The sequence below is a fragment of the Stegostoma tigrinum genome, chromosome 3 (assembly GCF_030684315.1).
Source record: "Stegostoma tigrinum isolate sSteTig4 chromosome 3, sSteTig4.hap1, whole genome shotgun sequence".
Taxonomy (NCBI): domain Eukaryota; kingdom Metazoa; phylum Chordata; class Chondrichthyes; order Orectolobiformes; family Stegostomatidae; genus Stegostoma; species Stegostoma tigrinum.
The window spans coordinates 108,983,508-109,010,024 of record NC_081356.1 but is presented as its reverse complement, the minus strand read 5'-3'; the positions used below and the strand labels follow the sequence as shown (position 1 = coordinate 109,010,024).

Sequence of the window (26,517 nt, the reverse complement as noted above, 5' to 3'; positions counted from 1 at the left end):
GGATAGAGCTGAGAAATTCTAAGGGTAGAAAGTCCCTAATGGGAGTTATCTACAGGCCCCCAAACAGTAGTCAGGAGATAGGGTGCAGGTTCAATCAAGAGTTGAAATTGGCCTGTCACAAAGGTATCACTACAGTTGTTATGGGAGATTTCAACATGCGGGTAGACTGGGAGAATCAGGACGGTACTGGGCCCCAAGAAAGGGAGTTTGTAGAGTGCCTCCGAGATGGATTCTTAGAATAGCTTTATTGGAGCCTACCAGGGAGGAGGCAATTCTGGATCTGGTGCTGTGCAATGAACCGGATTTGATCAGGGACCTCAAAGTAAAGGAGCCATTAGGAGGTAGTGACCATAATATGATAAGTTTTAATCTGCAGTTTGAGAGGGAGAAGGGACAATCGGAAGTGTCAGTATTGCAGTTGAATAAAGGGAACTATGGAGCTATGAGGGAGGAGCTGGCCAAAGTTCAGTGGTACAATACCCTATCAGGGATGGCAGTGGAACAACAATGGCAGGTATTTCTGGATATAATGCAGAAGGTGCAGGATCAGTTCATTCCAAAGAGGAAGAAAGATCCTCAGGGGAGGCGGGGGCGGCCGTGGCTGACGAGGGAAGTCAAGGACTTTTATAAAGATAAAAGAGAAGAAGTATAACATAGCAAAGATGAGCGGGAAGCCGGAGGACTGGGAAGCTTTTAAAGAGCAACAGCGGAAACCTAAAAAGGCAATACACAGAGAAAAGATGAGCTATGAAGGAAAACTGGCAAAAAATATAAAGGAGGATAGTAAAAGCTTTTTTAGGTATGTGAAAAGAAAAAAAAATGGTTAAGACTAAAATTAGCCCTTGGAGTCAGATACGGGTGAATTTATTATGGGGAACAAGGAAATGGCAGAAGAGTTGAATAGGTACTTTGGATCTGTCTTCACTAAGGAAGACACAAGCAATCTCCCAGATGCAATAGTGGCTGAAGGACCGAGGGTAATGGACGAACTGAAGGGAATTTACATCAGGCAGGAAATGGTGTTGGATAGATTGTTAGGTCTGAAGGCAGATAAGTCCCTGGGACCTGATGGTCTGCATCCCAGGGTACTTAAGGAGGTGGCTCTAGAAATCATGGATGCGTTGGTAATCATTTTCCAAGGTTCTATAGATTCAGGATCAGTTCCTGGGGACTGGAGGGTGGCTAATGCTGTCCCACTTTTCAAGAAAGGAGGGAGAGAGAAAACAGGAAATTATAGACCGGTTAGCCTGACGTCAGTGGTGGGAAAGATGCTGGAGTCAGTTATAAAAGATGAAATTACGACTCATTTGGATAGCAGTAACAGGATAGGTCAGAGACAGCATGGATTTATGAAGGGGAAATCGTGCTTGACTAATCTTCTGGAATTTTTTGAGGATGTATCTATGAAGATGGACAAGGGAGAACCAGTGGATGTAGTGTACCTGGACATTCAGAAAGCCGCATAGGCGATTGGTGAACAAAATTAGGGCACATGGTATTGGGGGCAAATACTGAGTTGGATTGAAAATTGGCTGGCTGACAGGAAGCAAAGAGTAGTGATAAATGGGTCCCTTTTGGAATGGCAGGCAGTGACCAGTGGAGTACCACAAGGTTCGGTGCTGGGACCGCAGCTGTTTACGATATACATTAATGATATAGACGAAGGCATTAAAAGTAATATTAGCAAATTTGCTGATGACACAAAGCTGGGTAGCAGGGTGAAATGTGAGGAGGATGTTATGAGACTACAGGGTGACTTGGACAGGTTAGGTGAGTGGACGGATGCATGGCAGATGCAGTTTAATGTGGATAAATGTGTAGTTATACACTTTGGTGGCAAGAACAGGAAGGCAGATTACTATCTCAATGGAGTCAAGTTAGGTAAAGGGGAAGCACAACGAGATCTAGGTGTTCTTGTACATCAGTCAATGAAAGCAAGCATGCAGGTACAGCAGGCAGTGAAGAAAACTAATGGCATGCTGGCCTTCATAACAAGAGGAATTGAGTATAGGAGCAAAGAGGTCCTTCTGCAGCTGTACAGGGCCCTGGTGAGACCACACCTGGAGTATTGTGTGCTGTTTTGGTCTCCAAATTTGAGGAAGGACATTCTTGCTATTGAGGGAGTGCAACGTTGGTTCATGAGGTCAATTCCCGGAATGGTGGGGCTATCATATGTTGAAAGATTGGAGCAACTGGGCTTGTAAACACTTGCATTTAGAAGGATGAGAGGTGATCTGATTGAGACATATAAGATTATTAAGAGATTGGACACTCTGGAGGCAGGAAACATGTTTCCACTGATGGGTGAGTCCAGAACCAGAGGACACAGTTTAAAAATAAGGGACAGGCCATTTAGAACAGAGTTGAGGAAAAACTTCTTTACCCAGAGAGTGGTGGATCTATGGAATGCTCTGCCCCAGAAGGCAGTGGAGGCCAAGTCTCTGGATACTTTCAAGAAAGAGATGGATAGAGCTCTTAAAGATAGTGGAATCAAGGGTTATGGGGATAAAGCAGGAACAGGATACTGATTGTGGATGATCAGCCATGATCATAATGAATGGTGGTGCTGGCTCGAAGGGCCGAATGGCCTACTCCAGCCCCTATTGTCTATTGTTTATTGTCTATTGTCCTCGAGATTCTGTGTTTAAGTCCCAATCCAGGGTTTGAGCACAATCGAGGCTAACAGACTGCTGCAGTACTGAAGGACGCTGCACTGTCTGAGTGCTGAGGTCGCCTTTTGGATAAGGCATTAGACTGATGTGTCTTCTGCCTCCTTTGCTGGATGTTAAAATTCCCAATGACATTATTTTGAAGAACAGCAGGGAATGATCCCACATATCATGGCCAATGTTTATTCCTCAAACATAATCCTAACAAAGCTGTTATGCACAAAGTAGCTGTCGAGCTCCATACATTACAATGGTGACTGCATTCTAGGAAAAGTACTGCACACTGGACTTAAAGCACTTAGAGATGTTCAGTAGTTTGTACAAGTATCTTATCAATGCAAGTTTTCTTTACCAACAGTGTTAACATGACAGTAAGAAACTTGCAGAGCATGGTGTTTCATGTCCTTCAGGGTGATAGAGGCTGTGACAGAGTTAGGTTAGGGTTAAGCATGTTTACATTAAAGTGGATCTGTGGTGTGTGATGGACACTCTAATTTTTTGGACAAGCCACATCCTGTGCCAAGATAATAAAGTGTGAAGCTGGATGAACACAGCAAGCCAAGCAGCATCTCAGGAGCACAAAAGCTGACGTTTCAGGCCTAGACCCTTCATCAGAGCCAACATTGCTCAGCTTAATGGGATCCTCACCAGTGATATTTAAAAGGATCACGCAACGTTAACCGGTTCATTGCTAGTTCACCAATTTTCGCCGTTGCTTAACATTTTTTGCATAATTGTATCACAGGTCAGACTTCACTTTCTGTATATGCAAGGAGACTATTTCCTCTATATTGATGTAGTTTATCTCACAGCTTGACTGGCTACAAACAGGGGTGGACTGGCAGGCCTATCTCTGTGGGGGACATGATTGTAAGCACCAAGCAAGCCATCAGAAAGTGAAATAATTTGAGATCAGGAGGTGAAGAACAGCACTGAACTGAAGGCCAACTTCACACAGGGCTCACTGATGAGAAATACACAAGGTGCCTTTCCTTCACCCAGGAGGTTGTTGCTGGGCTTTGTCAGCTCCGGCAGGCACAATGAGAGAGTCGAGCCCAGGTGGACAGCACAGCCTGTGGCTGTTAACATTATCATCTTACTGAACAGCTATGAGTCTATAGTACAACAGGTAACATCAACACTGTTTTACAGTTTGCAGTACGCAGATATATCAAGGAGGTAACCAAGACTCTCTACTTATACCTCCCTCCCAACTTACAGAGGGAAACACGATATAGAGAGCACAGGATAACACAGTGTGAAGCTCGAGGAACACAGCAGGCTGGACTGCATCAGAGGAGCAGGTAGGCTGATGTTTTGGTTCGGGACTGTTCCTCAGAAATTTCTGGGATTCAGAGGTTTCTGGAGAAGGGTCCCAACCTGAAACGTCAACTTTCCTGCTCCTCTGATGCTGCCTGGCCTGCTGTGTTCATCCAGCTCCACACTACGTTATCTCTGACTCTAGCATCTGCAGTTCTTACTATCTCCTAGACAGCACAGGGTTTTGTTTTCATGTCAGCAATCCCCATGGTGCTTTGTGGCATTGATTTCACACACAATCATCTTGTTTGTGCAACATCAGCACTCTGGATTTCTACTTCATCGATGCAAACTGGTTTGTGACCATAGTCCACACAACATGCGGGCTTTTGGGGAGTGGATTGGGAGGCAGATACTGGAAAGGTGCAGAAGTCACAATGTTGTAGTCATGGGGGCTTCAACTTTCCAAATATTGATTGGAAACATTTTAGTTGTAATAGTTTAGATGGAGCAGATTTTGTCCAGTGCTTTCAGGAAGGATTCCTGACACAGTTTGCAGATAGACCAACACGAGGAGAGGCCACTTTGGATTTGGTGCTTGGCAATGAACAGGGCCAAGTGTTAGACCTGTTGGTAGGAGAACATTTTCGGAATAGCGATCATAACTCTTACTTTCACAATAGTCATGGAAAAGGGTAGGTATATACAGCCGGGTAAGGTTTATAATTGGGGGAAGGGTAATTATTCTGTGAGGCAAGAACTGGGTAACATAATTTGGGAACAGATGCTGTCAGGGAAGAGCACAATTGAAATGTGGAGATTGTTACAGGAATACATACTGTGTGTGCTTGATATGTTTGCCCCTAGCAGGCAGAGAAGATGCGGTCGAGTGAGGGAGCCATGGTTCTCAAGAGGTCAAATGACTGGTTAAGAGGAAGAAGATGCTTATGTAAGGTTTAGGAAACAAGGATCGGAAAAGGCTCCACAGGGATACAAGTTAGCCAGGAAAGAGCTGAGGAGATCTATAAGGGGCATGAGAAAACCTTGGCAGATAGGATCAAGGAAAACTCCAAGGCTTTTTGCACGTACTTGAGGAATAAGAGAATGACCAGAGAAAGGGTAGGGCTGATCAAGTATTGTAAAGGGAATTTGTGCACAGAGCCTAAAGAGGTAGGAGAGGTCCTTAATCAGTACTTTTCTTTGGTATTCACAACTGAGAGGGACCTAGCTGTACAGGAGAACAGTGTGAAACAGGCTGGTCGGCTAGAGGAGGTGGATGTTAGTAAGGAAGATGTGCTAGGAATTTTGAGGAAGTTGAAGATAGATAAGTCCCCTTTGGCCTGATGGGATTTATCCTACGATTCTATGGGAAGCGAGGGGAGAGATCGCAGGGCCTTTGGCGATGATCTTTTCGTCCTCACTGTCCATGGATATAGCGCCGGGAGATTGGAGAGAGGCAAACGTCATTCCCTTGTTCAACAAAGGGAATAGAGATAACCCCGGAAATTACAGGCCAGTTCGTCTTACGTCAGTGGTGGGCAAATTATTGGAAAGGGCTCTGAGAGAGAGGGTTTATGATCATTTGGAAGGGAACAGTTTGATTTGTTATAGTTAGCATGGATTTGTGAGGGATAGATCTTGCGTCATAAACCTTATTGAATTCTTTGAAGAGGTGACCAAATGCATGGATGAAGTGGATGTGGTATACATAAATGTAAATAAGGCGTTTGATAAGATTCCCCACAGTAGACTCATGCAGAAGGTAAGGAGATGTGGGATAGGGGGAAATGTGGCAGATTGGATTCAGAATTGGCTGACCCTTAGAAGACAAAGGGTGACAGTGGATGGAAAATATTCAACATGGTGCCCAGTTACCAGTGGTGTACCACAAGGATCTGTTCTGGGTCCTCTTCTATTTGTGATTTTTGTATATGAATTGGACGAAGGAGTGGAAGGGTCGATTAGCAAGTTCGCGGACAATACAAAGGTGGGTCACGTTGTGGACAGTGCGGAGAGCTGTTCTAGGTTACAATGGGACATTGATAGGATGCAGAGCCGGGTTGAGAAGTGGCAAATGGAGTTTAACCCTGAAAAGTGTGAGGTGATTCATTTTGGAAGGACAAACTTGAAAGCAGAATACAGGATTAATGGAAAGATTCTTGGCAGTGTGGAGGAGCAGAGGGATCTCGGGGTTCATGTTCACAGTTCCCTGATAGCTGCCACCCAGGTGGACAGAATTGCTAAGAAGGCACATGGTGCGTTATCTTTCATTAATAGAGGGAGTGAGTTCAAAAGACATGAAGTTATGCTGCAGCTATAAAAAAGCCTGGTTCAGCCACATCTGGAGTATTGTGTCCAGTTCTGGTCATCTCATTACAGGAAAGATGTGGAAGCGTTGGAAATGGTGCATAGGAGATTTCCCAGGATGTTGCCTAGAATGGAGGGAAGGTCTTACGAGGAAAGATTGAGAGAGCTAGGGCTTTTCTCTTTAGAACAACAAAGGATGAGAAGTGACTTGATAGAGGTGTACAAAATGATCAGAGGTATAGATAGAGTAGACAGCCAGAGACTTTTTCCTAGGGTGGAGGTAGCTATTACAAGGGGACATAGTTTTAAAGTGAGTGGAGGTAGATGTTGGGGAGACATCAGAGGCAGGTTCTTTACTCAAAGAGTGGTAGGGGCATAGAATGTTTTGCCGGAGAGGGTAGTAGAGTCGGCCTCATTAGGGGCATTTAAGCAGCTATCAGATAGGCATATGGATGATAGTATAAGGTCGGGGTGAAGGTTAGATAGACCTTAGGTTTAGGGTAAAAGTTCGGCACAACATTGTGGGCCGAGGGGCCTGCACTTGTGCTGTACCGTTCCATGTTCTATGTTCTAACATGCAGGGCTCTGCCTGACATACCAGCAGCGATCATGACTCTTTCATTCTCTGCCAGTCTTTGGTGTCATTATTCCAATGAAGCCTGAAAGTTAAAGGCCTGTCTGCTGGCTGACAAAGAAGTCCAATACAGCTGCACAGTGGGCATTCCACACGGATTATCAGCAAACAGTCAGGGGATGGACTCAATGCCTCAACTGCCCGCGCTGGCTCAGCTTTTTTGAAGGCCCTGAATGTCGATCCAGGTTTATGCTGCTCAAATACATTCTACCATCATTAGCAGGCAGCTTTTACCATCATCTACAAATTCAGGAAGTGGATCAAAATGTGGAAGAGGACAAGAAGAAGGGGTAACAGCAGGAGAAGAGGCAGCAATTGACAAAGCCTACCTGTGCACAGTTCATTAAGGACTAAGGAACGTTGAGGCCAGATGAGTGCCATCCAATGGTTAAAAACATATTCCAATATTGAAGATAACAAGGTGTGAAGATAGATGAACACAGCAAGCCTAGCAGCATCATATGAGCAGGAAAGTTGAAGGCCTAGGCCCTTCTTCAGAAAAATCCCAATTCCTGACAAAATTTCTCAAAATAAGAAGCTGAGCATTTTTTTTACGGAACGTATGTATGATCACTCAAATTTAATAAAAACAGAAAGAACTGCGGATGCTGTAAATCAGGAACTAAAACAAAGTTGCTGGAAAAGCTCAGCAGGTCTGGGAGTCACTCAAATTCAAATACCTGTCCTCCATGTTGCTGTAGCCACGGTCAATGTTTGCTCTAGCTGTGTGATCATATGCAGTAATCTCATTATTTTTGCACAACCAACGCAAATAACTCCCCTGAGTTATGACATATGGATAGCTAAGCAAAATAATTTCAAAGGCCCACGCTCTTAAATGAATTGGTTGTGGAATACAACATAAAAAGAATCAATGCCCTTGATCTCCTTAATTTGAGATTTGTTTTTGAAGTGATTGACAAAATTACCCAGAAGTGACATAATGAAGGAAGAATTATGACCTGGATTTATGATTCCTTTTTTAAACATCATTCATGGGAATGTTAGGTGTCACTGGCTGGACGCACATTTGTTACCGATCACTAACTGCCCCAGAAAGTTTGCTGGTGTGCTGTCTGCTTGAAACAGTGCAGTCCATGTGCTGTGTGTTGACCCACAATGCTGTTAGGGAGGGAATGATCCAGTAACAATGAAGGAACAGCAATAGACTTATAAGTCAGGATGTTGAGTGGCTTTCAAGGGAACTTGAACGTAGTGGAGTTTCAATGTACCTGCTGTCCTTGGCTTCTGGATAGAAGTGGTTATGGGACTGGAAGAAACTGCCTAAAGATCTTTGTTGACTTTCTGCAGTGCATCTTGTAGACAGTACACCATGCTACTGTGTGTCGGTGGTGGAGGGAATAGACACTTGTGGAAATGGTGCAAATCAAGTGAACTGCTTTGTCGTGGATGGCGTCAAACTTCTTGAGTGTTGGAGGTGCATTTCCAGGCAAGTAGGGAGTATTGCATCACACACCTGACTTGAGTTTTGTAGATGGTAGACAGGTTTTATGGAGTCAGGAGGCAAGCTTATCACTGCTTTGGTAACCACAGTATTTAACTGATGGTCCAGTTCAGTTTCTGGTCAATGCTAATCCCCAAGGAAGTTGATTGAAAGACAGATTCAAGCGTAACTTTCAAAAGTTAATTAAATGAATATTTGAAAGGGTTAAATTAGCATGGTAATTGTGCCAGAGCAGGGGGTGGAATATGCTCTTATAAATAGTTAGCACAGGCACAATGAGCCAAAGCAGCCCTTCTACGTTGTCTCATTCTGTTCTCACGCTCTTATCAGATTATTTTTTATTTACCTGTGGGACACTTGCTGCCTGTCCAGCATTTGTTGACTGCCCCTAAAGAAAGTCAAAATGACTTGCCTTCTTGAACTGCTGCAGACTTTGAGTTCTAAATACCACAATGCCATTAGCGGGGGGGGGGGGGGGGGGGGGGGGGGGGGGGATTTCCGAGATTTTGGCCCAATGACACTGTGGCAATTTCCAAGTCTGAATGGCGATTGGCTTTGAAGGTAACTTGCCCTTGTCCTTCTAGATGGAGGTGGTTGTGGGTTTGGAAGGTGTTGTCTAAGGATCTTTGGTGAATTTCTGTCAATAGTAATGCCCGGTTGCTACTGTGAGTCTAGGTGTTGGAGGGAATGGATGCTTGTGGGTGTGGTGCCAATCAAGTGGGCAACTTTGTCATTGATGCTGTCAAGGTTCTTGGCTGTTATTTGGTGTATGTTTGCAGTTTAGGAGGTAGAAAGGAGCAGAAATGCAATTAAGGGTAGCTGCAGACATTCCAAGAGGACAATCCAGAATACCTGGGTCTAGAAGCCACTGACTCAACCTGGACTTCAGCAATCTCCACTCATGTTGTAGTCTGAGCCAGTGCTGAGGCCTGGCAGGTTCAGAGTCTGTGGCAAGGTGCTGTTGTTTGGGTTGGGGGTGGGGAGAGCTGTAGTCTGGGGGGTGCAGTCTGTGGGATGGAACAGTTATTGCAGTGGGTGCTGGAGGGGTGCTGCAGTCAGGATGGTCCAATCAGCGGATTGCAGTCTAGGAGTGGGTGTGCACCCTGGGGGTGGGGACAGTCTGGGGGCAGGTGTCCACCCTGTGGCGAGGGTGCAGTGCAGCCTATGGGCGGGTGGGGTACAGCAGTCTGGGGGTTAGGTTCCAGTCTAGGGTGGGGGCAGGTGTTGCTGCAGTCTTGGGGGGGGGGGGGGAGCCTGAGAGGCGTTGCAGTCAGGGTTGGCGCAGTTGCTAGGGGGGGGTAAGTTCCAGTCGGCAGAGGGGTTACTGAAGTCTTGGGGGGATTGCAGACTGGAGAAGCTGGCTAAAGGGCCCTGGCAGCGACACTAGCTAAATGGGTGGTTGGGGAACTGGCATGCCATCTTTCAGAGAGACAGAGGATATCTGTTATGGAACCAAGGTCACTCTCTCAGCATGTTCCCCAGCAACTCTGGTGGCGAATAGCATGCTGGAGTGATGTGAAATCCTGGAAGCCTTTTACAACGCTGCCTTAATGGCAGCCATTTCAGTTTCGATGGCAGCAGTAACCTGTTACAATCGACAGGGTGTAATTTTTAACAGGATTGTCTTGTTGCTATAGAAAACAGACTGGAGGATATCGCAGCTTAGAGAGTGACTGACAGTACAGAATGTGATGGTGATGATGCTATTGAAGTCTCAAAGAGAAAATGGTGAATATGAAACAGTCACTTAAAAAAGCTGTGTAGAAAATTAAACTCTCCCGTCAGGGCCCAAAGTGTCTTTTAAGATGACAAGATTATACCATGAAGAAGGAGAGACAATTGCATTGTCAGAAAGCATTAGTCTACAGAATTGTACCGGCTAGTTTGCAGAAGAATAGGTAGGGAAAATAATTGGTTTTCAGTAGGAAGGTGATGTGGGTGACGGTGAGGGGAGAAGTAGCTGAGATTTGTAACTCAACAAGATGTTGAGTGAAAAGTGTGAGGAAGGTAGTGATAGCTAAACTGGCAACTTCAGCGGTGGAAAAAAAAAATCCATACACTCCTTTCATCAGGCACGAGATGAGAGAGGAAAAAGGAGGTAGTATTTAGTGAAAAGAAAATATTCTTTGCTACACTTATTCTCCACAACGATCCCTGAGTATTACTTTCTTTTCCAAATTCCCTCCGAGACATTTAAACCACAGATGCTATGAGCGACCAGAACGCCCATGAGCTGTGCCATATGACCACAAGTCTCTAGCCATTAAATTTGAAGTAATGCAGCTATCCGGCAAAATTGAAAACTGCCCAGTTATGTCATTAACATGAAAAACAATCCAGATTCAACCCAGCCAAATACCACCCCGACAGTCTAATCTCAACTAACAGTAGAGTGATGGGAATCGTTGCGGGGTGCTATCAAGCAACACTTACTCAACAGTAACTTGCTCACAAACCTGCTCATTTGGGTTCCGCCAGGACTGCTCAACTCCTGACGTCATTACAGCCTTGGTTCAAGCTCAGACGAAAGAGTCAAATTCAAGAGGAGAAGTGAGGGTGACTGCAATTGACATAAAGTAGCATTTGACTAAGTTTGGCATTAAGGAGCTTCAGCAAAAAACTGGGAGTCTGCGCATGTACTTTGACTGCATCCATCCAAGAAGGTGGCTCACCACCATCTTCTCAAGGGCAATTAGGGTTGGACAACAAATGCTGGCCTGGCTGACAATGCCTTCATCACATGAATGAATAAAGAAGAAAGATGAGTGCCACGATGTGAATTGGACTTTGACGGAAATATGGGCACCAAAGGTAGGATTGAAGCTTTTGTTGGGATATGGAGACTCCATGGCGAGCAGCGGGCCAAAGAAGATTACGAAGGATGCTGGTAAGAGAGTAAATGGGAAAGAAAATGGGAGCAGGCGGGTTGTGGGAGGTCAAGGGATGGTAAACGAGATGAGTAGATAAGTATCCAAGGCAATAGCCAAGACATTCACGTGGGCAGGCACTAGTATGTTAGACTTACATAAACAAACCATGAGTTAAAAGATCTTTAAATAGACATTGGAGAATGATAGCTGGAGTTTGAATTCTAGTACGGTCAGAATGGAATAGTCACATATGTTGGGTAATTCTTTTAATATGAAAGTTCTCTCCCAGTCCATGAACATAATGCACGCTGTCGTCTAATTATGTGGTTTTATTAAAATATAGAATTTGCAGTTGTATGGTACTTCTTACAACCTTGGGATGCCACAAAGTGCTACTTGGGCAATGAGGTTCTTTAGAAATATAGACACTGCTGTAATATATGTGAAATAGCTGTAAACATGTGCACAGCAAGGTCCCATAAGCAGAAAATAGTTCACTAACCAGATATCTCTATTTTTAGTGGGGCTGAGTGACAAATTGTGACTACAGTACAAAGACAACTAACTATTCTTCAAATAGGGGATTTTTTACACCTACGAGGCAACAAAATTTGATTAAACATTTTAACCCTATGATTCTGCACTAAAGTATCAGCCTAGATTGCACACAAAAGAGGAGCTTCAACCAAGAAGCTTCTGATTTAAAGCAAAGTGCTACCACTGAGCTGAGATTTATACTCACAACATTTAATATTTACAAAAATTGCTTCCTCATTTTCTTGTGAAAACAAGTTTTGGAATACTGTGGTATGTTATAGCACAGAAATAGCAATTAAATCTATCATAGTTTTTGCTTTTGCACGTTAGTTGGTCTAATTCAACTCTCTTCCATATATCTAATTTAAAACAGTTCTGCATTTATATAGCACCTTTCATGACCACCTTGCGCCTCTAATCCATTAAGAGCTGATGAGCATTTTTGAAGTGCTGCAAAGACGAAAACACAGGAGATTCTCATACTGCAAGCTCTCCGCAATGTTATGTTGACTATATCAGCTGCCTTTAGAATGAAAATGAATTACAATTTGCTTTATTGTCACATATGCTCAAAAGAGTACAGTGAAAAGTGTATAAGTTGCTGTTTATGGCATCAGCTTAGGTACAAAGGTCCCTGGATACAGCTTCTTCAGTTACAGTTCTTAGAAAAACAGCGAAGTGAAAAGGCCAACGTTATAATGGGAGAAAAAAACTTCAGAACAACGGTCTTCCAATCGCAGTCCATGCTTGAGCCGAGCCTCCAGTCTGCACCAGGCCTTGACTCCAGACTTGGTCAGGCTTCACCTCAGGGTTCATGAGGCCAGCAGATTGCTCTGGAATCACCTTGAGAGTGGAAGTCCACATTGAGGCCGTGCCAGGCCAAGAGACCACCATGAGGCCTCCATGCCAGGCCACCATGCCAGGCTGAGAAGATGCCTTGTTGGGCCTGCGCTGAGGCCGGGAGTTCTGAGGTCAGTCATGATGTTGGTTGTGGGATAACTATTTGCAAGGAGAGTAGGGAATGTTGCTTTTTTGGATTAGTGCCTTGGGATCTTTTACAACATCTCTGAAGGCAGACAAAACCTCACATTAACATCTCATCCAAAAGACAGTGCTCCCTCAGTGTTACATTAGTGTTAATTTTATATGTAATGCCTTAGAATAGGTCGTGAATCCAGAACCAGCAAACACAGAGTGATAGCACAGCTTGCATTCTGATCCACAGCTGAAATAGCCTTTAATATTCCATTCTTTCAGGCAACTAGCTAAGTGCCTCTTAAAACTCTGCTGCAATTGTAGTTTCTGACAGAAATGTCTCACCAAACTCGGTGCACCATCTGCAACTTACAAGTTGGGAGTATAATGCAATAATCTCCACTTGCCTGGATGGGTACAGCCCCAGTAACACTTAATACCATTTTCAAGACAATGCAGCCCTCTTGATCGACATCCGACCCACCACTTTCAACATTCAATCACAGCCATTGATACGCCATGGCACCAAGACCTCAGCAAAACCTTCCAAACCTGCAACCACAACCACCCAGAAGAACAAGGATAGCAGATACATAGGAACACCACATGTTCCCTTTCAAGCCACACATCATCCTGACTAAAAAATATATCACCAGCTCTTTCAGTGATGTTGGCTTGAAGTCCCGATACCCATTTTGTGACAGCACTGTAAGTGTAGCTACGTCATATGGACTGTGGCAGTTCCAGAAGGCAGCTCACCAATGTCTTCTTGAGAGCAATTAGGGATGGCCAATAAATGCTGGCCTCGCCAGCAATGCCCACATTGTACGACCAAATGTAAAAATAATTCACTTTAAGATTAAGGTCTGTGAACAGAGTCATAACTTCCATTTATCCATAATTATCTTAAATGTGTATCCTCCTGTAACCAAAGGCAGGTGACGTCACTAAACAGAAAGGCATGGTGTCACAATAAATGAAAAACAGGAGGTTAAGGGCAAGTAAATATGAAAGAATGATGTCTGAGTTTCACAGTACTTAACCCTAACCTGTGTGTCCTTACATAAGAACATGCGATATACAGCAGTGTTAATTTCAAACAGAATAGAGAGCTTGTTGATACATCAAATTGCTTTGCAACTTCCAGCTAATCAAATGTGTTGTTTGCTGGAACTAGCTGAAGCAATAATCTACTTGGAGTCTCTGCAACAATGATTGCGCTTGACATTTATCTTAGAGAGAATGAACAGCAGGCGAAGAATGAACAAGTGTTGCTAAACAGTTGGATAGGGCAATGCAGAGTGAAGACAGCAGGTTTATCAGCCCGTAGGTAAAGCCCCGTGGTTGTAAATGAATATTAGGTGAGGCACAATATGAAGAGTGATTCATATCTCATAGGGACCCAGATCATACAGCACAACCCCAAATTTACTAGTAAAGCTTCAATATTCAATTGATGACCTCCATCTGGCAAATGATGACAAAGCCATGGGCAATGATGCAGTCAACTATAAACAAAAACAATTACTCGAGAAATGTTAACTTGGATTATATAATAAAACAACTCTTAGCAGAGCTATGTGAACAGACTGAACAGATGAGCTGGTACATTAGTCATCGAATGGAAATCCAATATAACAGTATTATGGGAGATAATGGGAACTGCAGATGCTGGAGATTCCAGGATAATAAAATGTGAGGCTGGATGAACACAGCAGGCCAAACAGCATCTCAGGAGCACAAAAGCTGACGTTTCGGGCCTAGACCCTTCATCAGAGAGGGGGATGGGGGGAGGGAACTGGAATAAATAGGGAGAGAGGGGGTGGCGGACCGAAGATGGAGAGTAAAGAAGATAGGTGGAGAGGGTGTAGGTGGGGAGGTAGGGAGGGGATAGGTCAGTCCAGGGAAGACGGACAGGTCAAGGAGGTGGGATGAGGTTAGTAGGTAGCTGGGGGTGCGGCTTGGGGTGGGAGGAAGGGATGGGTGAGAGGAAGAACCGGTTAGGGAGGCAGAGACAGGTTGGACTGGTTTTGGGATGCAGTGGGTGGGGGGAAGAGCTGGGCTGGTTGTGTGGTGCAGTGGGGGGAGGGGATGAACTGGGCTGGTTTAGGGATGCAGTGGGGGAAGGGGAGATTTTGAAACTGGTGAAGTCCACATTGATACCATATGGCTGCAGGGTTCCCAGGCGGAATAGGAGTTGCTGTTCCTGCAACCTTCGGGTGGCAACCCGAAGGTTGCCGGAACAGCAACTCATATTCCGCCTGGGAACCCTGCAGCCATATGGTATCAATGTGGACTTCACCAGTTTCAAAATCTCCCCTTCCCCCACTGCATCCCTAAACCAGCCCAGTTCATCCCCTCCCCCCACTGCACCACACAACCAGCCCAGCTCTTCCCCCCACCCACTGCATCCCAAAACCAGTCCAACCTGTCTCTGCCTCCCTAACCGGTTCTTCCTCTCACCCATCCCTTCCTCCCACCCCAAGCCGCACCCCCAGCTACCTACTAACCTCATCCCACCTCCTTGACCTGTCCGTCTTCCCTGGACTGACCTATCCCCTCCCTACCTCCCCACCTACACCCTCTCCACCTATCTTCTTTACTCTCCATCTTCGGTCCGCCTCCCCCTCTCTCCCTATTTATTCCAGTTCCCTCCCCCCATCCCCCTCTCTGATGAAGGGTCTAGGCCCGAAACGTCAGCTTTTGTGCTCCTGAGATGCTGTTTGGCCTGCTGTGTTCATCCAGCCTCACATTTTATTAACAGTATTATGGATTCTGTTGCTGGTTGTTGCAATACTACATTGTGCCAACAACGCCGTATGGGAACAGAAACATTCAGGAAATTCAATCCATCATTTCTTCTGCATGGTGATTGGAGGAAGCTATATTTAAGGTGTTTGGAGGAAGGTACAGGGGAGATGTCAGAGGCAGGTTATTCACACAGAGAGTGGGCATGTGGAATGCGCTGCCGGCAGCGGTAGCGGAGTCAGATACTTTGGAGACTTCTACGCAACTCTTGGATAGGCACATGGAGGACAGTAAAATGTAGCGTATGCAGGGTAGATTGATGTTAGTAGGATAATAGGTCAGCACAACATCGTGAGCTGAAGGGCCTGTACTGTGCTGTACTGTTCTATGCTCTAAGACAATTTTTCATGGTGCATCCCATAATGAGAATATAAAACTCCAATCAAACAGAACACAATGAATAGACAGCAAGTATACAGGTAAAGATATCATTCAAAATTATGTACTTATATATTTGTCAAATTGGTAGGTTACCATTTTGGTCACTTGTTTAAGTTAATGAAGCACCACAAACATGTCACAGCACCTTGAATGACCAGTCACCTGAAGGCAGAGCACTCCTCAGCTCTAAACAGGTGAAGAAAAGCAAGCTTAGCTTTCTGACCATTTCCTCAGAATTTAGATAACTAATGCAATTCTGATTGTTTATCCCCTGAGCTTTTTCCGATGTATCTATACCCTATTTGAAGTCGACTATACACAAGTAGTTTTCACTCTTCAAGACTGGTCCCTCTGCTGGTCCATACAATGGTAGATTGATTCGTCTTATATCATCACACAATGTTGTCCATGCATAACCCAGTGCGTAATTGCACATAATACTAAATACTTTACATTAATATATTGAAAATTCAGTCAGTGTTTGCTGCTGATTTATAATGTCTGAAACAAAGGAAACTGATAGAATATTTCTTTAAAATAATTAAGCATAACTAAAGTTGAGGTAAGCAAGCTATTTAACTCACTGTGCCACTTGGAGCAGATTTCAAAGAGATGTGGCAACTCTATATCAGGCATCCATGAGGTGTTGTGGCCCTTCAGCAGCAACAGAATCATACTCCAACACAAACTGCGACCTCATGGCCCAGTATGTACCCACATTACCATTTCCATCAAGCCAGAGGATTAACCTGGTTCAATAAAGAGTGCTGGAAGGCATGCCAGGAGCAGCACCAGGCAGATTTGAAAATGAAATGTCAACCTGATGAAGCTACAGCACAAAGCTACTTGGCTGTCACATAGCATAGCCAGAGCAAAGTAACTCCTTACACAATGGATCTGATCTAAAGCCTGTAGACCTGCCCTGCTACATCTGCTTGGTGTGGACAATTAAATAATGTACTCAAGGATGAGGGTGCACAAAGATCCTCACCCTCAATGATGGGGTGGCCTAGCACAGCAACTGAAAAGTTAAGGCTGAAGCACGTGCAACAATCTTCAGTTAGGACTATTGTGTGGATGATCCAACTCATCCTCCTCTGCAGGTCCTCAGCAACACGGAGTCCAGTCATCTGCCAATTTGATTTACTCGCGTAGCATCAAGACATGGCTGAAGGCACCAGATCTACGAAGACCACGGGATCCAACAACATTCCAGCAATAGCAATGAAGACTCATGCACACCAGCCAAGCTGCTCCAGTACAGCTAAGACACTGGCAACCACACAACAATGTGGAAAATTACCTAGGTATGTCCTGTACACAAAAAAAACAGGGAAAATTCAATACAGTTATTTACTGCCCCATCAGTCTACTCTCAATCACCAGTAAAGTGATGGGAGGTGTCATCAACAGAGCTATCAAGCTGTACTTTCTCAGCAATAACCTGACCTGCCACTTGATTCCTAACCTCAATACAATCTTAGTTCAGACAAAGATACTGAATTCCAGAGATGAGGTGAGAGTAACAGCTCTTGGTATCAATTTGACTGAGTGTATCACCAAGGAACCCTAACAAAGAGGCAGAATTAATGGGGAAAACTCTCTGCTGGTTGGAGTTATACCTGACACATAGGAAGATGTTTTTTGTTGTGGAGGTCAGTCATCTCAGCATCAGGAAATCTCTGCAGGAGCTCTTCAGAGTAGTGTCTTAGGCTTCATCAATGATTTCTTTCTATCAGAAGGTCAGAAATTGGGATGTTCGCCAATGATTGCACAACATTCAGCACCAGTGGTGACTCTTCAGCCACTGAAATAGTCTGTGTTCAAATGCAGCAAGTCCTGGACTATATCCAGGTTTGGTCCGATAAATGGCAAGTAACATTCACTTAACACAAGTACCAGGCAATGATCATTTCCAACAAGAGAGAATCTAACCATCATCCTTTGGCATTCAATGGAATTACCATTTCTAAATTTCCCAATAACAACATCCTGGATGTTAACATTGATCAGAAACTGAATAGACTAACACTGGCTACAACAGCAGGTCAAAGGCTAGGAATCATACAGCAAGTAACTCACCTCATGACACCCCAAAGCCTGTCCACCATCTACAAGTCAAGATTGTGATGGAATATTCCTCACTTGCCTGGATGAGTGCAGCTCCAACAACACTCAAAAAGCTTGATACCATCTGGGACAAAGCAGCCCACTTGACTGCCACATCCACAAAAATTGATTCTCACCATTACCAACACTCAGTAGCAGCAATGTGCGGTATCCACTGCAGAAATTCACCAAAGCTCCTTGGATAGAACCTTCTAAACCCACAACTATCCAAACGGACAGAGGCAGCAGATACATGGGATCACTACCTGCAAATTCCTCTCCAACCCACTCACCTGGTGTGGAAATATATCAATGCTCCTCCAGTGTCACTGGAGCAGAATCTTGGAACTCCTTCCCCAACAGCATTGTGGGAGTAGCCTCACCAAATGGACTGTAATGGTCCAAGGAGGCAGATCATCAGCACCTTCTCAAGGGCAACTAATGATGGGCAATGAATTTGTCCTGGCCAGTGGCACCCACCTGCGATGAATGAATATTTTAAAAAAACCTTGCAGATAGAGGACATGTGCACCTCGTTCCCGAGAAGGTAATTTGTGAATGGGGTTGATTTGATTTTTGATCTATCTGTTGAGGAGGGTGAATCTAAGTTTCAAGGGATTTAACATCATGTTCTATTGTTTTAGAGAAATTAGAGAAAGCAATTTCAAGTTTCTGGATGTGGAGGATCTACATGAAGGTAGGTAAGAGGAGGAGGAACAGTGAGAAAGGAGAAATCACAATAAGCTGGATGGATTAAATGGCATTTCTAGATTCCCACTTTGAAACAATCTTTAAATACATTTATATATTTTTGTGCTATTCGATTTTTCAGCTGAGTTAACATTGGAATTGTAATCCATTCCAGTTTTGATCAATACTATGTATCATGAAACACATTCTGATGTCCATCCTAAATATGCTCTACACAACTGTGAACTTGTGCCCTTGTGGTTTACCTTTGTGAAATATGTAACAACGTTGGGTGTAAATTTCATGTCCGTACAGTCTATATAGATCTAACATTGTGCCATCAGCTGCTTCCAATACTACATACATGGCACATCTTCTTCAGGATAACAGAGACTGAGTGAGTGCACACCCTAGCTTGGTGATGTAGAGGAGGGTATCTTATATGGACGAGGTAGGTCCTGACAACAAATTTTCACAATACTCAGCAAACAACAATTGCTGAGCTGCAAACTGGACCTTGCACAGATGCTCCTTAAAGGGCCAGAAACCCCAAATGTAGATAAAATTATTTTGAACATTGTAAAAGCTTCTGGATGTAAACTGGAGTATATTTGGAAGGATTGTTGGATTTGCCCATGAATGCTACAACATTATCTTAGGGAGAAAACATGTTCTATGCACAGAAAGGCTGCAATAGGCAGGGGGACCTTAATGGAAAACAAAGGAGCAGAGATATAAAGAGCGAAATTTCTGCACAATGGCCTGCACTAACTTGGAGCCTGACTACTCATGCTCCTTGCCTGTGCCAGGAAGCTGGGCAGCAGTCTAGTCAATACAGACAGCATCTCAGTGTACATCCCCATTAATATCTTCCTGTATGCTATCCTGTCCAGACCTTGATCTAAACCCTCTGCAGAAGGAGACATCTGAGAGCTTGCCCTTGGTGTGTTGGCAAATGTACATTGCTTTTACAATTACAGATAACACAGTGTGGAGCTGGAGGAACACAGCGGGCCAGGCAGCATCAGAGGATCAGGAAAGTTGATGCTTCGGGTCGGGACCCTTCTTCAGAAATTTGCTTTTACAATTGCCTGGATTCAGAAAATAGAATCACAGAATCCCTACAGTGTGGAAACTGGCCATTCAGCCCATTGGTCCACACCAACCATCTGAAGAGCATCCTACCCAGACCCATCCTGTAAATCTGCATTTCCATGGCTAACCCACATACAGGGCAATTTACAATGGGCAATCCACCTAAGTTGAACATCTTTGGACTGCAGCACCTGGAGGAAACCTGCACAGACACGGGGAGAATGTGCAAACTCCACACAGACAGTCACCTGAGGGGGGAATCAAACCCGGGTCCCTTGCATTGTGAGACAGCAGTGCTAACCACTGAATCACTGTGCCACTCTGATAAAGTTGCTTGTGCCAGATAATTCACCATGCGCTGATTCTATTCAAGCCTCCCAAGGTGCTTGCAATGAAATTAAATGAGCTGGTGGCTTTGACTTTGAGATCAAGTGTCATTACATCAGTAATGTTGTTTTTGCTGTCTCTCTTCCTCCCTGGACTGCTGTGTCTGTGTGTATGACAGTTCTTGGGTACTCAAAAACAGAAATCAGAAAAGTTAGTTTGAGACAAAGGGAGGCACAGTGGGAAAAAGGAAGCCAACGGTCTCATCATCAGCAGCCTGTTCATTCTGCCAGGGTAGGCAGCAGTTTAGGGCTCATAATCATTTCCTTTAAGAGCCACAGGCAGCATTTAAAAACAACAAATAGGCTACAATACACAAACCTGACCTGCTGAGCAGAGACGCATTAGCAGTAGTACAAAGGAAATCAGCAAAACGTACCTCACTGCTATAATCGTTGCATTGAGGGGGTTGTATCAAGTTTGCATGTGGTTCACCTGGAATTGGGCAAACAGGTTGCAAAATTCAACCCCTGTATTCACAAGTTTTTCCTTATTTTCTTAATCCCAATTCTTGTTAATTCCTATAAGGTACCTCAGAAACCTTGATCCTCAAAGTTCTTTCTTCCCATTACACCGTAACCTTGGATCATTATGACGCTTTACATTGTGGTGACAATCAAGCAAGACCATAAAACCTCAGTACAGGAGAAGAATTAGGCCATTCATGTTATTCTATCATATTATGATCATTGTCTCCTTGGGGTTCTTTCACTTTAATCAAGTCTACCTCATTACACATCACCAAATCCTGAATTACCTGTTCCCTCATGGGGTCCACCACAAGCTGCTCCAAAAAAATCCTCTCACAGACATTCCACAAATTCCTTTTCTTGACATTAGCTAATAACTTGACTTTTTCCAGTCTATCTGTGTGTTGAAGCCCCCATGATTACAGTAATTATGCCTTTCTTACATGCCTTTTCTATTTCCTGATGTATTCTTCTCCCCATATCCTGACTACTGCTAGGGGGCTTTTACATAACTCCCACCAGGGTCTTTTACCCTTCGCAGTTCTTCAATTCTATCCACACAGATTCTACGCCTTCCAATTCTATTTCACTTCTTGCTAGCAATTTAATTTCATTTCTTACTAACAATGCAATCCTGTCCCCTCTGCCCATCTGCTTGTCCTTTTGATAGAAGGTGCATCTTCGGACATTTAGTTCCCAGCCCTGATGGAGCACCAAGATAGCGGTAGAGTTAGACTCCTCAGCTGGAGCTCATCTCCACCATGAATTTCTTTTTCCTTTTACGTTTCTTTTTTTCTTCTTTCTTCTTACTGCCCATCTTTGAACCTCTAGTGAAGTCTTTATGGACTCTCCATCTCAGTGCGGACTCTCCATCTCAATGCCGACTCCCAGCCTCCATGACGACTCCTGGCCTTGGTGCGGACTGCCAGCCTCGGTGCGGACTCCCGGCCTCAAGGTGAAGCCTGACACAATCTGGAGGCTGGGTGCCAGTGCGGACTGGGTTGGAAGGACTGTTACTCTGAACTTTTTATTTCTTTACTTTTCCAATTTATTCCTGGGATTTTGATCTTTTGTACCTAAAATGCCACACAGGTCCGTAATAAAAACCAAAAGAAGTTTGGCTCTGTGAATCTGGAACAAAAACAGGAGTTGCTGGAAATGCTCAGCAGGTCTGGCAGCATCTGTGAAAAAATCTCGGGATTAATGTTTCGGGCTTGGTGGCCTTTCCTCAGACGAGTTCTGGGGAAGTGTCACTAGACCCAAAACGTTAACTCTGACTTCTCTTCACAGATGCTACCAGACCTGCTGAGCTTTCCCTGCAACTTCTGGTTTTGTCAAAGTTCTGTAATGCTGGACTTTATTTTTCTGTTTCTTTCCTGAGAATTTGTACTTAAGAATCTGTACCTAGGTACATTCGTACCTGAGATGGTGCTTTACGTGGTCACTTGTAACCTTTTGACTATACCGATGTGAGTACATGTGACATTAAAGTTAAGTAAATTCTAATTCTGATCCCATTGTTTTGGGAATACCTACAACATTGTACCTGCCAGTCTCAATTTGTGCTACAAGCTCATCTACCTTGCTTCATATACAGTGTGCATTTAAGTACAGCACCCTTAGTCCTGCGTTGACTGACTCCCCTTCTTATAATTGTCCGCTCATCTGCCTGAAGTTAGATTCCTGATCCTTTCCAGGCTCTCTGGCTTATTACTTGTTCTGGAAAATGTAATAACCTCTGCTGAGCCCTCCAGCTATGTAAGCTTTTTGCATAATTTTCCATGCAACTGAACCCATCCCAGACCTCGTTAGTTTAAAACCCTCTCCACAGTCTGAGTTATGAGATTTGGCAGGACTCAGGTCCCAGCATGATTCAGGAGGAGCCCACGCCATTGGAACAGTTCCCCCCTTCCCCATTGCAGGTACCGATGTCTGACAAATTTGAACCTGTTTCTCCCATACCCATCTCTGAGACAAGTGTCTTTAATCTCATTGACCCTGTGCCAATTAGTTTGTGGCTCAGGTAGCAATCTAGACACCTTTATGGTTCTACTTTTTAATTTAGCTCCGAGCTGCTCATATTCCCTCAGCAGAACCTCTTTCCTCTTTCTACCTATTTCATTGGTACCTACGAGGACCATGACAACTAGATCTTTCCCCTACCTCTCCAAGCTCCTCGGAGGCCTGAGATATCCTGAATCCAGGCACCAGGTAGACAATATTGCTTTCGGGACACTTGATCCTAACCAAAAATAGAACAATATCTATTTCTCTGGCTACATTTCTACTGACAAATACATTTCTTATTTCTCCCCCTACCCCTACCCTTGAACAGGTGGCACAGTAGCTTAGTGGTTAGCACTACAGCCTCCCAGCACCAGGGACCTAGGTTCAATTCCAGACTCAGGTGACCATCTGTCCAAAGATGTACAGGTTAGGTGGATTGGCTATGTCAAGTTGCCCTGTACTGTGCAGGATAAGTGGATCAGCCATGGTAAAGGTCTGGGTGGGATGCTGGTTGGAGGAGTGGTGTGGACTCTGTGGGCTGAATGGCCTGCTTCCACACTGTAGGGATTCTATGATTAGTATTCCAAATGTGTGCTGATCAATGAATTCTTCTTCAGCATGACTTCTGTGGGTTTTAATCATGCCAGTTAGCAATACAACCCAGTGTCATCAGTTTCAAATTACAATCAGAAGTATAAATTAGATCATTGCTCCTACTTTTTTCAGAGCAAGAGTGCTGGTTTTGTTCATTTAATGTCTCCTGTTTACTTACTTACTATGAGTTTTCCCCTTTATGCTTTCCTTGCCAACCCTCTTTCGCTACCTCTTTGTCTGTAATGCTCTCTAGTCTTGACAAAATATCAACAGCTTGAATTATTAATTCTCATTCCCTGTTTGCTCTGCTGAGCATTTCCAGTATTTTCCATTTGTATTTCAGACTACCAGCAGCCACAGTATTTTTGCCTTTGACACAGTCGTCTGTCTGCTTTGCTGCTTCACACTGGTTAAACATGTGAACAATGTGCCAGTGCTACTTAGGTTTCCTTCTGTATCCCCTTCGCGAGGTTCCATTCCTGCCACATGTCCCCTGTCATTTCCAACATGCAAAATCTCACAGTTACTCACATATACTTCACTTGCTGCTGATCTGCTCTGGTGCGAGCCCTGCCACATTGTCCTTTTTTAGATACTGGCTTGCACTTCTGAGTCTCATCAGCGATATTAGCTATTTGTCCCCAAGACTGAAATTCAGGGACATCTGGATATACCAGAAATGGACACAATGGATGAACAGGCAGGAGATGCAAAGCTTGGATGTTTCATTTTACAGGTAATCTTCTTGGTTGTGATGCATATTTGGACCATAACCCCAACAACCCATGCAAATGAAGCCCTAAATGTTGTTTGTTCCCTTTTACAATTAATATCAGAACTAATGCAGCCTAAAGCTGTAGGGGAAGTGCAGAGCTGCTCACTAGACTTTTAAGTTCTGAGGAAGGGTCACCAGGCCTGAAACGTTAGCTCTGATTTCTCCTCACAGATGCTGCTAGATTGGCTGCACTTTTCCAGCAACTTGTTTTTGTTCATGAAACCTTCTCTGCCCTTTCTTGGCAGCCTGCAAATTAACTTTTTGGAAACTTATCCCAATCCCCGATTAGGAGCCCCACTTGAATCTGCCTACACCATACTCTCAGGCAGGGCACGTTCCAAATCCTTACCATTTGCACCATTAAATAGGTTTTCCTCACATCGCCTTTAGTTCTTTCCCAAATCATTTTCAGCCATTGTCCTCTCCTCCCCATCCACCAAAAGGAATGACTTCTTTCTGTCAATTGGACCCCTCATGATCTTGAACATCTCTATCAAATTACCTCTCTGCCTTTTCTCAGGAGGTTAGAATAAAGGTTGTGGAACAGACTAAAGAAACAACTTGTTTCATTTGCCCGATTATGCCCAACACTCCTACTTAGGTCAACTCCGAAACTTGGCAGGTCTTTTATGCAATAGGAAGGTTATTAAAATCTTTTGCTAACTTGTGCCTTGTTAACTTTACCTATTTCGCAGAATGTTGCTGCAAGGACAGGGAGCTTGTCTTTGCCTATTTCTTGCTAAACCAGAGTGTTATTCGACGACGACGGCATTAAAAGTAATTCAAAATTACTTTGGTTCCAGCAGACAGCTAGTAGGAGGGGCAGAGATGTGGCCGTATCTGGTGTCCCAGTCACTTTAAATAGCCAACAGTGCACACACACAGCCGCTGCCAAACTTAAGGCAAGGGCCGTGAAAAAAAATAAATTCGATCTCCACATATCTGCATGTGTCACCGTTTTTACATTTCCCGGCCCCAGTTACGATGGCAAACTGGCCCAAAACTGTTTCATGCCGAAAGTTGTCTTTTCTAAATTCCGTTACCTTTCTCCAAGTTCCTCTTCCTCCTCCGTTTCCAAAACTCCACCTTCACACGTTTCATCCTCCACAGAGAAGGAGATTTCTGTCTCGATGTTGTCACTTTCTGCAGAAACGCAGGTTTCCAGCCTGTCCATGATCGCTGCTCGCTCCTTTGGCACCGCCAGGCTAATGGAGAGATTCTCGAAGCCAGGTCATTATGGAACCCAGGTTTCTTCACTCAGGACGCTCTTTAAATAGAAATGTCACTGCCAACAAATAGGGACTTCCCTTTACCTCGAATTCACCGTCCCCTGGGTCCTAAAGCCCACGAGAGCTAGATGAAATCAAACCAGATCTTCACCGTGGCACTTCTTAGTTTATCCTCCCAGAGACACTAACACTACCAGTCCTCCTCAATGAGGTGCCCACCCGCTACTGTGTTCAAATCGCTGCTTCCTCCGTTACAGAGGAAATTACAAACAAAAACTACCTCATTGCCTGCAAAGTGCCTTTGCATCTTCCGAGTTACGTGAATGTTCTTGAATAAATACAAGCCTTCCTTTTACTTTTTCGCCTTCCCGGCTCAGAGATTTACTTTGTAAAGAACAATTAATTCGCGACGTGAATCCTGTCACTATTTTGCTGCCAGGGTTCCCAGGCGGAATATGAGTTGCTGTTCCTGCAACCTTCGGGTGGCATCATTGTGGCACTGCAGGAGGCCCATGATGGACATGTCATCTAGAGAATGGGAGGGGGAGTGGAAATGGTTTGCGACTGGGAGGTGCAGTTGTTTATTGCGAACCGAGCGGAGGTGTTCTGCAAAGCAGTCCCCAAGCCTCCGCTTGGTTTCCCCAATGTAGAGGAAGCCACACCGGGTACAGTGGATGCAGTATACCACATTGGCAGATGTGCAGGTGAACCTCTGCTTAATGTGGAAAGTCATCTTGGGGCCTGGGATAGGGGTGAGGGAGGAGGTGTGGGGACAAGTGTAGCATTTCCTGCGGTTGCAGGGGAAGGTGCCGGGTGTGGTGGGGTTGGAGGGCAGTGTGGAGCAAACAAGGGAGTCACAGAGAATGTGGTCTCTCCAGAAAGCAGACAAGGGTGGGGATGGAAAAATGTCTTGGGTGGTGGGGTCGGATTGTAGATGGCGGAAGTGTCGGAGGATGATGCGTTGTATCCGGAGGTTGGTGGGGTGGTGTGCAATAAACAACTGCACCTCCCAGTCGCGAACCATTTCAACTCCCCCTCCCATTCCTTAGATGACATGCCCATCATGGGCCTCCTGCAGTGCCACAATGATGCCACCCGAAGGTTGCAGGAACAGCAACTCATATTCCACTTGCGAATCCTGCAACCCAATGGTATCAATGTGGACTTCACCAGCTTCAAAATCTCCCCTTCCCCAACTCATCCCTCCCCCCACTGCATCACACAACCAGCCCAGCCTGTCTCTGCCTCCCTAACCTGT

The 26,517-nt window shown here is 44.6% G+C and overlaps 1 protein-coding gene across 2 annotated transcripts in view; it reads right to left on the bottom strand.

Annotated features, from left to right (window-relative positions):
• LOC125450022 (cardiomyopathy-associated protein 5-like) overlaps positions 1-25,679 on the bottom strand; it is an 87,381-nt gene extending 61,702 nt beyond the window's left edge. For both annotated transcript variants that reach the window (XM_048525956.2, XM_048525966.2), the window contains exon 1: positions 25,074-25,679. In XM_048525956.2, coding sequence (XP_048381913.1) covers positions 25,074-25,204 — 131 coding nt within the window. In that variant the 5' untranslated portion in view covers positions 25,205-25,679. The remainder of the gene's footprint in view (positions 1-25,073) is intronic.
• Between the last annotated feature and the right edge of the window lie 838 nt (positions 25,680-26,517).